The 14,954-nt window shown below is 34.9% G+C and overlaps 1 protein-coding gene across 2 annotated transcripts in view; it reads left to right on the forward strand.

The window, feature by feature from the left end:
* PTEN (phosphatase and tensin homolog) overlaps positions 1–14,954 on the forward strand; it is a 104,322-nt gene that overhangs the window by 16,175 nt on the left and 73,193 nt on the right. For both annotated transcript variants that reach the window (XM_054521400.2, NM_001131483.1), the window contains 1 exon segment: positions 13,823–13,907. In XM_054521400.2, coding sequence (XP_054377375.1) covers positions 13,823–13,907 — 85 coding nt within the window.

Below are 14,954 nucleotides of genomic sequence, written 5' to 3' on the forward strand. Positions count from 1 at the left end.
TAGAGTGGGATTACTGGATTAAAGAGTGTACAGTATTTTAGTTTTTTTTTTTTTTTTACAAGTTGCAGATTTGTTTCCAAATGAACGAGTTTGTAGTATTGCTAACAAGGAGAAGAATTACTAGCAAGTCTTGATGTTACTTTTGAAGAGTGTGATGATTCCATTTAGGAAGATATCTGAACTTCTATTTCATAGCAAAAGTATGTGCAAATTTCTTACTCATGACAAATTCATACAATATAAAAACATGAAAGTTGTGAGGTCAGGTTGTTTGGAGAAGTAGAAAACTTCAATAGAGTTTATAGATAGGCAGTCTTCCTTTCTGGTTTGGCACTGACAGCAGATTAACTAGAAAGTGTTAGAAGGAACCTAAAATTTATGCTAAAGTCAATTTAAGTTAATTAATATACCAGAATTCCTTCTTTTACAATTTATTTGTAAAAATACCATATTGAGTTGCCTTGTAATGAGACATTTAAACTAAATTTAAATAACAGAATTCATGCACCATCTAATAACAACCCCTTATTTACGTTATAGAGTCCTTTGCAGTTTTATAGATATTTTCATGTATCCCATTTAGTCCTTGAAACAATTAGTGAAGAAGTTACAGCAAGTGGTATTATCATTATTTTACAGAAGAACAAAACAAAAATATATGTGGCCCAGAGATTGAGTGATTTACCTGAGGTTATAGGCTTTAGATTGCATAGCTGGAAGTAGAACCTTGTTCTTCTATATTAAATGACAATATTCATTAAGTACTTAGCACAGGATTTGGTACCTAGTAAATATTTAAATGTTCCTGTGTTATTCCTGACTATTCCTTCTTTATTCTTAAAACCCCATTTTTTGAGCACTCTTAATATTTATAGTTCAAGCTTTGTACCTATGTACCTTTTTCTCTTTAGAAAATAAGATTTTAGGCTGCATTAATTTGATCTGTACAGGAATGATTATATGTTTTATATATTGGGACAAATTGCTCTTTTTTTATATACCTTAAATTCTAGGGTACATGTGCACAACATACAGGTTTGTTACGTATGTATACATATGCCATGTTGGTGTGCTGCACCCATTAACTCATTTACATTAGGTATATCTCCTAATGCTATCCCTTTCCCCTCCCCCGACCCCACGACAGGCCCCGGTGTGTGATGTTCCCCATCCTGTGTCCAAGTGTTGTCCCTGTTCAGTTCCCACCTATGAGTGAGAATATGCAGTGTTTGGTTTTCTGTCCTTGGCGATAGTTTGCTCAGAATGATGGTTTCTAGCTTCATCCGTGTCCCTACAAAGGACATGAAGCTCATCCTTTTTTATGGCTGCATAGTATTCCATGGTGTATATGTGCCACATTTTCTTAATCCAGTCTATCATTGATGGACATTTGGGTTGGTTCCAAGTCTTTGCTATTGTGAATAGTGCCGCAGTAAACATACGTGTGCATGTGTCTTTATAGCAGCATGATTTTTAATCCTTTGGGTATATACCCAGTAATGGGATGGCTGGGTCAAACTACAAACTATTTGTAGTTCTAGATCCTTGAGGAATCGCCACACTGTCTTCCACAATGGTTGAACTAGTTTACAGTCCCACCAACAGTGTAAAAGCTGTTCTCCACATCCTCTCCAGCACCTGTTGTTTCCTGACTTTTTAATGATTGCCATTCTAACTGGTGTGAGATGGTATTTCATTGTGGTTTTGATTTGCATTTCTGTGATGGCCAGTGATAATGAGCATTTTTTCATGTGTCTGTTGGCTGCATAAATGTCTTCTTTTGAGTAGTGTATGTTCATATCCTTTGCCCACTTTTTGATGGGGTTGTTTGATTTTTTCTTGTAAATTTGTTTAAGTTCTTTGTAGATTCTGGATATTAGCCCTTTGTCAGATGGGTAGATTGTAAAAATTTTCTCCCATTCTGTAGGTTGCCTGTTCACTCCCATGGTAGTTTCTTTTGCTGTGCAGAAGCTCTTTAGGACAAATTGTTCTTAAATAATGAATAGTTGGCACTTTTTCAACTGGAAAATTCAAGGAACTGCTCTTTCTGCTTTCTGCTCAATATGAATCTTCAATTTAGAAATGAGAGTCCATCATTAACAATTCAACATAGCTTATTAATAGGAAAAAAAAACCTAGTAAGAAATGTAAAATCTTTGATTAAATGAGAAAGTCATAGAAGTTCATGAGATTTGTATTTAAAGCATGATTTCATTAGAAAAGTTGATAATATGGATTTAACTGTGACATAATTGGAAAATACTTGTTTAAACTTAAAATTTTGAAAAGAAATGTAAATGTGATGTAACTTATGAATCAGTGGCTGAGTTTCTTTTTTGCTCACAAGAACCCTAACTGTGTTACTTGAAAGCACTGATGGAAATCAGGGAAAAAGCTCCAGAAGTTCCTAGGAAATAAAATTAAATGATAAAGTCCTGGTATCTGCTAACTTGCCTTCCATTCCTGTTATCTTCTCTTCTTAGTCTGACTTCATTAATTCTTTCACTCTGGCTACTGGTTTAGCTCAGTGTTTTATGAGCCAGGCAGCTTCAGACTTTGGTTTTGATGCTCTTTGTTCATTACCTCTAAAGCTGTATTATCACTTTCTATTTTATCATTAATGTTTCATGTATATGTTATAGTTTCATATTGTTACTGCAACTTTTACTTAGCTATAATTTAAAAAATATCTGATCTGTGGAAATAATTATTCTATGGCAGAAAAGTAGTTATTGCATTTTACTTTATAAGTTGTTTAAGGATAAGCATACCTATATATTAAGCACTACAAAGAAACTTTTTACAATGGCTTTACTTTTAGCAAACCATCATCATAGTTAAAATAAGATTTAGTGTACATGTCAGGAACACAGTCTTATGAAATAAGATTTAGGGAGCTATTTTTAGTTACTATATCCTACTTGAAAATTGTAGTTAAATTTCTAGCATATACCCTATTAATTTAGATGCAAGTACAGGTTTGAGATAAGGTAGATACATTATTTGGATGTCAACTCAGAAGTTGTTCAGGAAAAGATATTTTGTTTTTTAGATGTAACTTGGAACATATTTCTAGTGTTTCAAGTCATGATTGGATGCCTAGAACAGGCAATAAAAATTTACTTAGCTGGTAAAATAGCCACATTATTTCAAATATAGTTTAGTTATATTATGGATTAAATTGATTTTTGTGGACAGACTTTAGAACTGAATTACTATTAATTACGTTTTTTTCTTTGGGACGGTATTTGTTCTTTGGTGAGAAAGGATTCTTGTAACACCTAAATCAAGACTGTCCAAACATGGCATATGCAGTTTACCAGTCAAAACAAACTAATCACTTAAGATCTGTGTATTTTGTTTATTTGAATTATGCCTCAATTAAAACAAATTTAGCATGTTTACACAAAGGTGGGGGGAAACTGTCTAATATATCTGAGATCTGTTGGAGCTGTGGTGACCATCCAACTTAGGCAAGATAGCTAGTACCATGTATGCATTTCTTTTGCCTTTCTTATTGTATATACAGTAATCACTGATATTATGAGAAAAAGAACTTTTTAATAATTCAGGAGATATTTTATCGCTAGTATATATTGAGTGCTTATTATGTGCTTTATATACATTGGACTCATTTAATCCTCAACACAACAACCCTATGTAGTTCGTACTAGAATTATTCCCATTTAAAGGTGGGGAAAGTGATGTTTAGAGAGGCTAAGTAACTTGCCCATGGCCAAAGTATTAGAACTGGGATTTGAACACAGGTAGCCTGATTCCTAAGTAAATGACCACTAACATTAAAAAGACAAACATAGAGGTGTTTGTTGCAATGTTAGTCATAATACCTAAAAATTGTGAACTAGTTAAATGTCCAATAGTAGTAAAATGGTTCATTAACCATGGTACACCCATCAATATAATGTTATATTGTCATTTAAAATTGTATTCCCAAGTTTCGTATCAGGAAAATATAATAAATTTTTGAAAAATGTAATGGGCTATATTGTATTTATAATACAGTAATCACTATGTAACCAACATTTTTATTTCCATCAAAAATTAGTTATAAAGAAATAGAAATCTAAGAAAGTTTAATAGATATTACCATTGAACACTAGATTTGTATTAGTATCTTTTATATTTATCTCTCTCATTTCCTATATTGGCCATGTTTACTTTTAAAATAGTAAAAGTCATAAGCTCTATTTTAAAAATAAATGTTAGTTTATTAACCCAGGAATAATAGCTAACTATAAATTCATATTTGATAAAATAAAAAGATGACATTCATCATAAGGGATACATACCTATGCTAGCATATGGCATTTTTAAAATCACAAGAGTAATTTGTAATTATCATAGAAATATTAGAAAATACAAATAAGCAAACATACACACTGAAAATTTAGTGTTCCCAAATCTAAAACTCAGAGATACTGTTTTTTTCTTTTGGGATTGTATTTTAGATATGTTCTTAAGTTATAATAAAATAAATACTTAAAAGGCAAATTGATACATTAAGGATTTCAAAGAGTAAAACTTTTTGTTAAGCTCTGATGTTCTTTAGAAAGATTACATTATTCCACAAGTCACTGTCGTTGAAAGAAAAGTAGTTACAGTGGGGTATTATGGGATAAGGCATTACCATTTGTTCAGTTGAGAGACAGCTGTCACTATGTTTTAAGCATTGTTCATATATTAGCTCATTTAATCCTCATAGCAACCTTATATGAGGTACCTTTATTAGCCCCATTCTACTTAGGAAGCAGGCACAGAAAGAGTATGTATTTTGCCTAAGGTTGCAGAATAAGTGAAGCTGGGGTTCAAGTTCCAGCAAGTTGGTTCTAGAGTGTGTGTTATTAACCATTATGCCATACTGCCTGCAAGTAAATCTCTAGATGTCAGACATACTCATCTTCCTCTGGTTACCTGGTTGTTATAAATCTTTATGCTTAATACTTATGTCATTATATGTAAATTTCATATTAAACACTCCACTTATTCAGAAGAATATCAGGTAAGTGTAGGTTAAGGCTGTTTTCTATCAGAAATCATTTTATATATATATATATTATATATATATATTCCTCAGTTCTTATGTTGTTTTAGTTTTTCTAAAATGTCAAATTTTATAATATATGGAGAAGTATAAATGTATATTAGAAAGATTTTGTTTATTTGTGTAATTTGTGGCATAAGAAATATTTGCCTCAAGATTTGGTGCTTGTTTAGGTAGTTGCTGGTGTTACTTTTGGAAATGTCAGTAAATTTTCATACTGTCTTGGAATTTTTTCAATTTTAACATTTTATTAGTAAATGTAATTACAGGTTAGTAAATCACTTTTATTTGAACCTGTTTCCTTTGAAAGTTTTATATTTTTATTTGGAAATAGAAAAACCTTAATCTCCTCTTGTTGGGCAGTGTGGTGTAAAAAGCTTGGGCTTTGGAGCTTCGTATATAATCTGGGTTCAAATTATAACTTACTAGTCACTAACCTGGGCAAATTACCCAGTGTTTTTGACTCTCAATTTCTTTGTCTATGAAATGTAATACTATTTAGGATTGTTAGGATTAAATGAGAATATATTTGGCATACTGTGTGGTACATGATACTTAACAGGTACTAGTTGTCTACATCTTTCTAACTTATGATGGATGCCGATGTCTTGGGTAAAATCTCAAACTTTATGAGTAAGGAAGGTGAGAATCTGAAGAAAATGAAACCTTAAAAAGATTGAATTCCTAGACTCCATTTAAAGGAATAAATAGGTCATGAACAAGACTTGCTGCTCTGCAAAGTCTTCCATGTTGATCCTGGTCTTTGACTCCTTATCTGTCTGATTAAATTGAATTCGCTGCCATGGCATCCTTAAAGCTGGACCTTACCTTGTCAGTCCTGCCTTCTCCATGTTGCTTTGTGTGTAAGCTTCACTGGACTGTTTGCTTTTTGCTGAATATTTTATGTATTTCCATATGTCTATTTTAGCCTTTGCTTGGAATGTTCTAACTGCTCTTGTTTCTTCCTCTGTTTACTGGTTTCTGACTTAACTCTTAAGGATTATCTAATATATTACCTACTTGGTGAAGCTTTATCTGTGTCCCCACAGAATTAATCCTTCCCTCTTTAACTCTTAAGCTATCTTATTTTTTATCTAATCGGGCCTTTGGCACAATTATAGGTCTGTGTGTCTGTCTTCCCTAATAGAATAGGAAAGCCTTGAGGACAGTAGTCTTTGCTTACTTAGCCTTATATTCTCAGTGCCCGTTGTACAAAACGTTCAATATATGTTTGAATGATTATGTGAATGAAGGAGGGGGCCAGCTGAGTTTACTTTAATGATTATGTAACACCCATTTATGTATAGTTATAGACTTGTCTGAAATGAGTTAAATCCTTTGCAACCTTTGCTGCTATGCTTTGAATGTCTCTTATAAAACTCATGTTGAAATTTAATTGCCACTGTGATGGTATTAAGAGATGGAACTTTTAAGAGGTGATTAGGTAATGGTGTCTCTATCCTTATGAATGGATTAATGCTGTTTGCATGGTAGTGGATGAGTTATCTTGGGAGTTTGGCCTCCTCTGTCTCACATGCTTCCTTACCTTCTGCCATGTGGTAACTCAACACAAAGATCCTTGCCAGATGCTGAGGCCATGCTCTTGGACTTCCCAATCTCCAGAACCGTGAGCCAAATACATTTCTGTTCATTCTAAACTACCTGTTTTGTGGTATTCTAGTAAAGCAACATAAAATTTACTAAGAAAACTGGTACCAAGAGTGTGATTGTTGCCATAACAAATACCTGAAAATGTGCAAATGGCTTGGGTTCTGGCTAGAGAAGGATGGAAGAGTTTGGATAAACAGGCTAGAAAAAGCCTGTATTGCTGCGAATAGAGCATTAAGGACAATTCTGATTAGGATTCAGAAGAAGAGAGCTGTAGGGAAAATCTGGAACTTCTTAGAGATTATTTAAGTTGTCATCAGTTGGTAGAACTATAAGTGGTAAAGGTCATTCTGATGATATCTCAGAAATGAAGAACAAGGTACTGGACACTGGAGTAAAGGTCATCCTTGTTAAATAGTTGCAAAGACCTTGGCGAAATTGTATTCATATCCTAAGACTTTATGGAATGCAGAATTTAAGAGTGATGAACTAGGATATGCTGCAGAAGAAATAACTAAGCAGCAGAGCATTTAGGCTACTGGATGGCTACTTTTAACCACTTAAACTAAGCTGGGGGAAGGGAATGACTTGAAGACAGAATTTATAATTAAAAGAGAGGCAGAATGGAAATACTTGGAAAATTTGCAGCCTGGCCACAGTAAAGAATGCAAAAGGTATGTTTAGGAGAGCAAACCAAGGGTGTGGTCCAGGAACCATTTGCTAAAGAGATTAATATTCCTAGAAGAGACCCAGGGGCTATTTATCAAGACAGTGGAAAAAGACCCCAAAGGCATTTTGGAGATCTTTGAGGCTGCCTGCCCCATCACAGGCCCAGAGCTGTAGGAGGGCAGAATGGTTTGTGGCTCAGGTGGTCCTTCACAAGCTTGCTGCCCAGGGCTGCCTCAGCTCCCCATATTTCAACCCAGTGGGCCTTGGCTGTCCTAGGTCTGGTTCAAAGGGGCCCAGGTGTGGCTTAGGCTACTGCTGAGTACTCAAATGGTAAACCTTGGCAGCGTCTATATGGTGCTAATTACACAGAATGAAAAAGCTGTGGGAGACATGGCTACCACCACCAGGATTTCAAAGGATGATGGGGATAGTCTGGGAGAGACTTGCCACAGGCTTGGAGCCTCTGAATAGTGGAAATGTGGGTTGGAGTCACTACAGAGAGTCCCTATTAGGGTACTGCATAATGGAGCCATGGCAGCAGGCCCACCACCAAAGCTTCAGAACTGTAGAGCTACAAGTATGCAGTGCCAGCCTGAGAGAACTTTAGGCTTGAGACTCTAACCTGTGAAAGCTGCATGGGCTCAGTCCAGCAAAGCCATGGAGGTACGGCTTCCCAGCGTCTATTGGGATGAAACGAATGTATTTTGTAGGTGAGAAGGACATGAGTTTTGAGGCCCAGGGGCAGAATGCTATGGTTTGGATGTTTCCTTCAAAACTCATGTTGAAACTTCATTGCCATGTGGCATTATTAAGAAGTGGAACCTTTCAGAAGTGATTACATTATAAGGGCTTTGCCTTCATTAATGGATTAATGCCATTATTGCAGGTGTGGGTTAGTTATCTCTGGAGTTTGGCCCCCTTTTTCTCTATCATGTGCTCATGCCCTCTCTTGCCATGTGATGCCTTCTACCATGTTATGATGCATCCAGAAGACTCACCACATGCAGCCCCTTGATCTTAGACTTCTCAGCTTCTAGAACTGTGAGTGAAATAAACTTCTTTTCTTTATAAATTACCCCGTCTGTGGTATTGTATAGCAGCAGAAAATAGACATCAGCCTGAAGTTCTCCCAGGCTGGCATTAAATACTAATTATTAATTAGTATTTATAGTGCAAGGATAAATTGAAGTTTAGCCCTGGTTAGAATGACCACATTTCAAGGGAGGGGCTTTGTACTTCTGTGCATATCTGTAAGGATAAAAATCTTAATACTATTCTCACTGAAATTAATGGTTTAGGTTAGGTAAGGTTGTTAGTGCTAATAATTATTTCTTTTAATAAAGTATTCTTAGTTGCATTGTTCAAAAAACATAGATGATTTAAATTTATATTTTTTGACCAAAATATATTTATAATTTAGAGTAGGAATTCCAGAGTATTGGTAGCTGTAACCACTTTGGGTTCCCTGCCATTGCTTCTGGTGCCTCATTTTTTCTGACGTCTTCCATTTTCTTACATTTGTCTTCTAAGGTGGAGTTAACATTACTCAGTTAAGATTATTTCACTTTAGGCCTCTGCTGTCTTCTGCTTTTTTTTTTTTTTTTTAAATGAATGGATATAATATCCCAGTACATTTTGATAATTGAACAACAGCTACATTTTTAAGTGAGGCTGCTTGCTTCTTATTTTTTAAATTTATTTTTCTTAGTTTTTTAAAAAAATGTCAGATTGGCTAAGAGTTGGGGCAGCTTTCTTATGTGAGAATAGTAGATGACAGCAAATATTTGTGATGTTAAAATGATAATCCTAGTAGTTTTCTTTTAGAATCTTTATAATAAAAACACTTTGAGGCTGAGGGTGAATTTGTATGTTCCTAAAGAGACAAAAAATGTTTTTGGGGCATAGTCATTTAAATCTTAGATGCTTTTATTAGTATAATTTTTGGTAGAAATTTGACATTAAAAAATGCATACAGAGCTTTTTCTAAGTCATACAGGGCAAGACAGCATTTTGTCATGGCAATTAGTAAATAGATAATTATAAAACATCTAATTTTAAACATTTGTTACAGAAACGATACAGGTACATTGTGGCAAAAATACAAAACAAGCAAATATGAGAAAAAATATACATGCCACCACCTACATATTACTTTTAGTACTTTATAATCTTTTGTCTGTATATGTCTATATGGATATATATGTATTCTTTTTATCCAAATGGTATTACATTGTACATTCTGTTTTGAAACCTGCCTTTTTTAGTCATTTACATCTACTTTTCCATTTCAGTAACTTTTCATCTTATATAATGCCCGGATCACATTAAAGTGTTTCCAATTAGCTCAAAAATGTCCTTTATGGCTGGTTTGGCTAAAACAGTATCCAGGCCAGCATTGCACCTATGAAATTGGCTGTTAGGAACCTTATATCTTTAAAAATCAAGGGCAGCAACCCATCCTCCCACTTCCCCCACCTCCCACCACCGCCCCCCACCTTTTTTTTTTTCTTAAAGATACTGGCTTGTTGAAGAGAGAATGGGTCATGTCTTACAGACTTTCTGAATTTGTCCAGTTTACTGTCTCATAGTGTCATTTAGCTTGTTTTATCCTATGTATTTCCTACAAATTAAAATTTGTATCTGAATCCTTGGTGGATTTGAGTTGAAGATCCTTAACTATCATAGATGATGCTGTGTCCTTTATATTGCATGTCAGAAGTTACATGATCTTTACTTGATTCATGATGAGGAGATGGCCACTGAAATTGGACAATGACAGTCTTTTCAGCCCATTGTTCAATTATATTCATCTCTTTACATTAGAAAGTATTTTGGGTAGTAGTATTTTGGTGCTGTAAGAAAGTTCATTTTCTCATCAACCACTCACCTATTGGTTTAACACCATTTGTTGATCTTTGAATATATCAGTAATTTCATTAGGGTTTGCAAAATAAGGCTTTAAATTCTATTCTTTTACATTATTAATTGATGTTTTTTGGTAAGATAGAACTTGTGAAATGGGACTATTTGGTTGTCTTTAAATACAGTCTCTATAGGAAAGACAAAATAAATACTTAAATCTCACTCTTTACCATTTTTCAAAGTGAAGAACTATTCCATTAACCACCTCAAAAGATGATAAATAAGCAGGGTATTTTTAGTTGTTTTAACTTTTTTTTTTTTTTTTTTTGAGATGGGGTCTTACTCTGTTGCCCAGGCTGGCATGCTGTGGTGCAATCATGGTACACCGAAGCCTCAATCTCCCTGGGCTCAGGTGATCCTCCCGCCTCAGCCTGGGACTAAAGGTGTACACCACCATGGCCAGCCAATTTTTTTGTATTTTTTGTAGAGATGGGGTTTTGCCGTATTGCCCAGCCTGGTCTCAAACTCCTGGGCTGAAGGAATCCACCCACCTCAGCCTCCCAAAGTGCTAGGATTACAGACGTGACCAACAATATCCGGCCTTTTTTCTTTTGAGTGTCTTTATAGACTCAAGAACTTTATTTAATTCAGGGTGTTACTACCATTTAAATGTTTTCTTTGATGCTCAGATTATCACAGTTAGTCATTTGGACCTTTATACCACCTCCTATGTCCATTTGATATGGGCCATTAATCTCTATAAGCCTTCCTTCTTCTCTTGGAATGAAAAGGTATCCCAGGCTTACCTGTACCTTCCCTACTCTAAACCTGGCATTAAGTCTTTTTCCAAGGAGTTTGGTACCTTTTAGTTTATTATGATATTAGAGATGAAAATCTGTGTTCTAGGAATGTTTATTACTGCTAGAGTGATGTTTCTTTTAGGCCATTTCAGAGAAAAGACCTAGAAAACAGATTTTTACAAACATGAATTCGTACTGATATTTTTAGTTTTTTACATGGTTTCTTGATTTTACAATATTTTATCTCTTTTTGCTTATACTTAGAATTATGAACCTTAAAGTCATTAGCATAACTTCTTTGCTTATTTCTACAACATAAAGAAAATAGTCCTGGTGCGGTGGCTCACGCTGTAATCCCAGCACTTTGGAGGTTGAGGCAGGTGGATTGCTTGAGCTCAGGAGTTCAAGACCAACCTGGGCAACATGATGAAACCTTGTCTTTACAAAAAATTAGCTGGGCATGGTGGCATGTGCCTGTATTCCCAGCTACTCAGGAGGCTGAAGTGAGAGGATCACCTGAGCCCAGGAGGTCAAGGCTCTAGTGAGCCATGATCATGCCACCACACTCCAGCCTGGGTGACAAAGTGAGACCCTGTTTCGGGGCGGGGGGGGGGAAGATAAAATAGTTTGAGGAGGCTGGATGTAGTGGCTCATGCATGTAATCCTGGCACTTTGGGAGGTCAAGGTGGGAGGATGGCTTGAGCCCAGGAGTTTGAGACCAGCCTGTGCCACGTCATGAGACCTGGTCTCTATTTAAAAAAAAAAAAAAATAGTTTGAGGATATTAATAATTATATTACTAGAATCAGTAAAACTACCAAAAGAAGTTTAAAGTTTCTTCCTAGTATTTTTTTGTTCTTAGAATACTTCCTACCAAGAAGTGCAGTAAAAGTGCAGTGTCCAAATAGCCCTTGTAACAAAACCTTTCTCTTTCTCCTGGGTGCCAGTTTGACATTTAATCAGTTTTGTTTCTAGCAGTGTTCAGTTTATGAGATTATAAGTCTTTTTTTTCTTTATATTATTCTAAGATCAAAAATATATAAAGATATACACAGGAGTCCTGCTGCTACCTGTTCTTGCTGTGCTTTTCCCCTTTTCTTCCCTTTCTCTGTGAAGCAACCATTTTTATTACTTTCTCGTTTATCACTCATGCATGCGTATGTGTATTGAGGATGTTGACATTCAAGCAAATATATGTATTAACATTCTTTTTGTCATCCCTATACGAAAGATATACCCAGCATACTCTATTGGGTGGGTTTTTTTCCTTAAAATATTCAGGAGATCTCTCCAGTTAGCACATAGTTATCTTATAGATAGAACATATACATATAACCATTTCTTAAACTATATTATTAAAATAATAGCTTTCAGTAACTTGATAATTATTTTTGGATTGAAAATACTACTGAAATCAACTCAATCATATGAAAGCTGCAGAAAGAAAAAGACCTAGAAAAGGGCATTGGATTAGGTCAACTTTGAATTTTATTTGGAAGATAAATGAGTCCAGAAGTGAGTGGGCAGAGATTATTGGAGTTGGTCTTGAAAGGAGGCGTTAGGCAGATTGTCTGGGCTGGCGTGAAAGGTCTGTCAGAAAATCATGAGATTAGGTTGATGTACCTCAAAAAATGAGAGCTGGTATGATGAGTGGGTAAGAATCATAAAAGTGTAGAGTGTTGATGATTTTTATAGTTTATAAATGGTTCTTGAGTGTAGAGGTTTGTTTTTATGCTAGCTATAGTCTGTAACATAATTGACTATAATGGGCATGCTAAGTATCCATGACAGTTGACCCTTGAACAACACAGAGGGTAGGGGCGCCTACCCCTGTGCAGTTGAAAATTCACATGTAACTTTTGACTCCCCCAAAACTTAACTATTAATATTTAGCCTATAGTTGACTAGAAGTCTTACTGATAACATAATGTTCATTAATACATATTTTATATATGTGTTAGATAGCATATTTGTATAATAAAGTAAGCTGCAGAAAAAATATTAAAATCATAAAGAGAAAATATACTTACTATTCATTAAGTGGAAGTGGATCCTCATAAAGGTCTTCATCCTTATTGCCTTCACTTTGAGTAGGCCAAGGAGTAGGAGAGAGAGGAAAGGTCAGACTTGCTGTCTCATGGGTGGCAGAGGTAGAAGAAGGTCCACATACAAGTGGTCCCACACAGCTCAAACCGGTTTTGTTCATTGGCCAACTGTAGTTTGATTGAAAGTAAGAATAATAAATGAAGTTTCTACCTCAGTTCAGTATTACCAAGTCATAGATAGCAAGGGCTGGAAGAAACCTTAGTAGTAATCTCTTTGAGTCTAATTATCATGTAGAATAGGAAATTGCGGTCTAGAAAGGTTAAGTGACTTGTCCAAATTACACAACTAGTTAGAGACATAGCCAGCTCTTAAATCTGACTTCCAGATTTTCACTGTGTCTTCTTTTTTCTACAACGTGTTGCCTTTTTTAGCCATGAAAAATTAGAAGTTGAACTCTTGTCTTTTCAGGCAGGTGCCAATTTTGGGGTTTTGTTTTGATTTTTGGTTTTTGACATAAAGTGCTTTAGTTCTGTGATTTATAAACCACGAGTTTCTGTTTTTCTCATATACCTGAATACTGTCAATATGGAAGTTACCTTTTATCTTTACCAGTATTACACATAAATGGTTATACATAAATATACTGACCACCTTTTATTACTCCAGCTATAGTGGGGAAAGCTTTCTTTTCATAACTAGCTAATGTTTTAAAATGTATGCTTTTAGTTTGATTGCTGCATATTTCAGATATTTCTTTCCTTAACTAAAGTACTCAGATATTTATCCAAACATTATTGCTATGGGATTTCCTGCAGAAAGACTTGAAGGCGTATACAGGAACAATATTGATGATGTAGTAAGGTAAGAATGCTTTGATTTTCTATTTCAAATATTGATGTTTATATTCATGTTGTATTTTCATTTAGAAAAGATTTCCAAACCACAGAAAAAGATACTTTGTGATGTAAACTTTATTATTGTAGTGCTCTATGATCATTTTTTGGCTCACCGTACCTAATGGACTTCAGGGGTATACAGTTCATTTGATAAGAACTGACCTTATACATAATCAGGTACTTATCTGGTATCATTTCCTGGACTCCATAAAATGCCTGTCACCAGGTTTAATGCCTGGATTCCATTACAGTGTGATTTTTGTCTTATTTCATAATTGGAGATTAGGCTTAAAATCCTAGAGTGGATTTATTCAGTTAAATTTATTCACACTAAGATGTAGATAACTAATACTGTATATTTTTATGTAGACCAAATTTTAAGGTACCACTGTGCATATGTATACCAAATACCTGAAGAAGTATTTGGTTGGTACAAGAGATACAGAAAGGAATCGCTGGGTGTACCAAGGCTAATCAGTTTTATAATTTTGCATAATTTTCTAACTGCGATTATCATTTAGTTTAGAACAGTTTATTTCTCAAGGCCCATGTAAATATTATTTTTAAAATATACAGTCTTAAGAATTCGTGGCATATTTTATGAAAGGACTTTGGAATTCATGTCTGATGTGCAAATAGTCTTAACATATTTTCTAATTTCAGAGCAAAAATATATATGTATGAATAAATTAGCTGTAAATTGTCAGTAGGAACCTTAAGAATTCGTGGTGTATTTTATGAAAGGAATTCACATCTGATGTGCAAATAGTCTTAACATATTTTCTAATTTCAGAGCAAAAATATGTGTATTAATAAATCAACTGTAAATTGTCAGTAAGAACCTTAATGGCTTTAAAAGTTAAAATTTCAGGCCAAGCATTGTGGTGTGCTCCTGTAGTCCCAGCTACTTGGGAGGCTGAGGTGGGAGGATCACTTGGCTTGAACCCCCAGGTAGAGGGTAGAGGCCAGTCTGGGTAACACAGCGAGAACTCATCTCTAAAAAAAAAACGTG

Source organism: Pongo abelii, chromosome 8, assembly GCF_028885655.2.
Source record: "Pongo abelii isolate AG06213 chromosome 8, NHGRI_mPonAbe1-v2.0_pri, whole genome shotgun sequence".
Lineage (NCBI taxonomy): Eukaryota > Metazoa > Chordata > Mammalia > Primates > Hominidae > Pongo > Pongo abelii.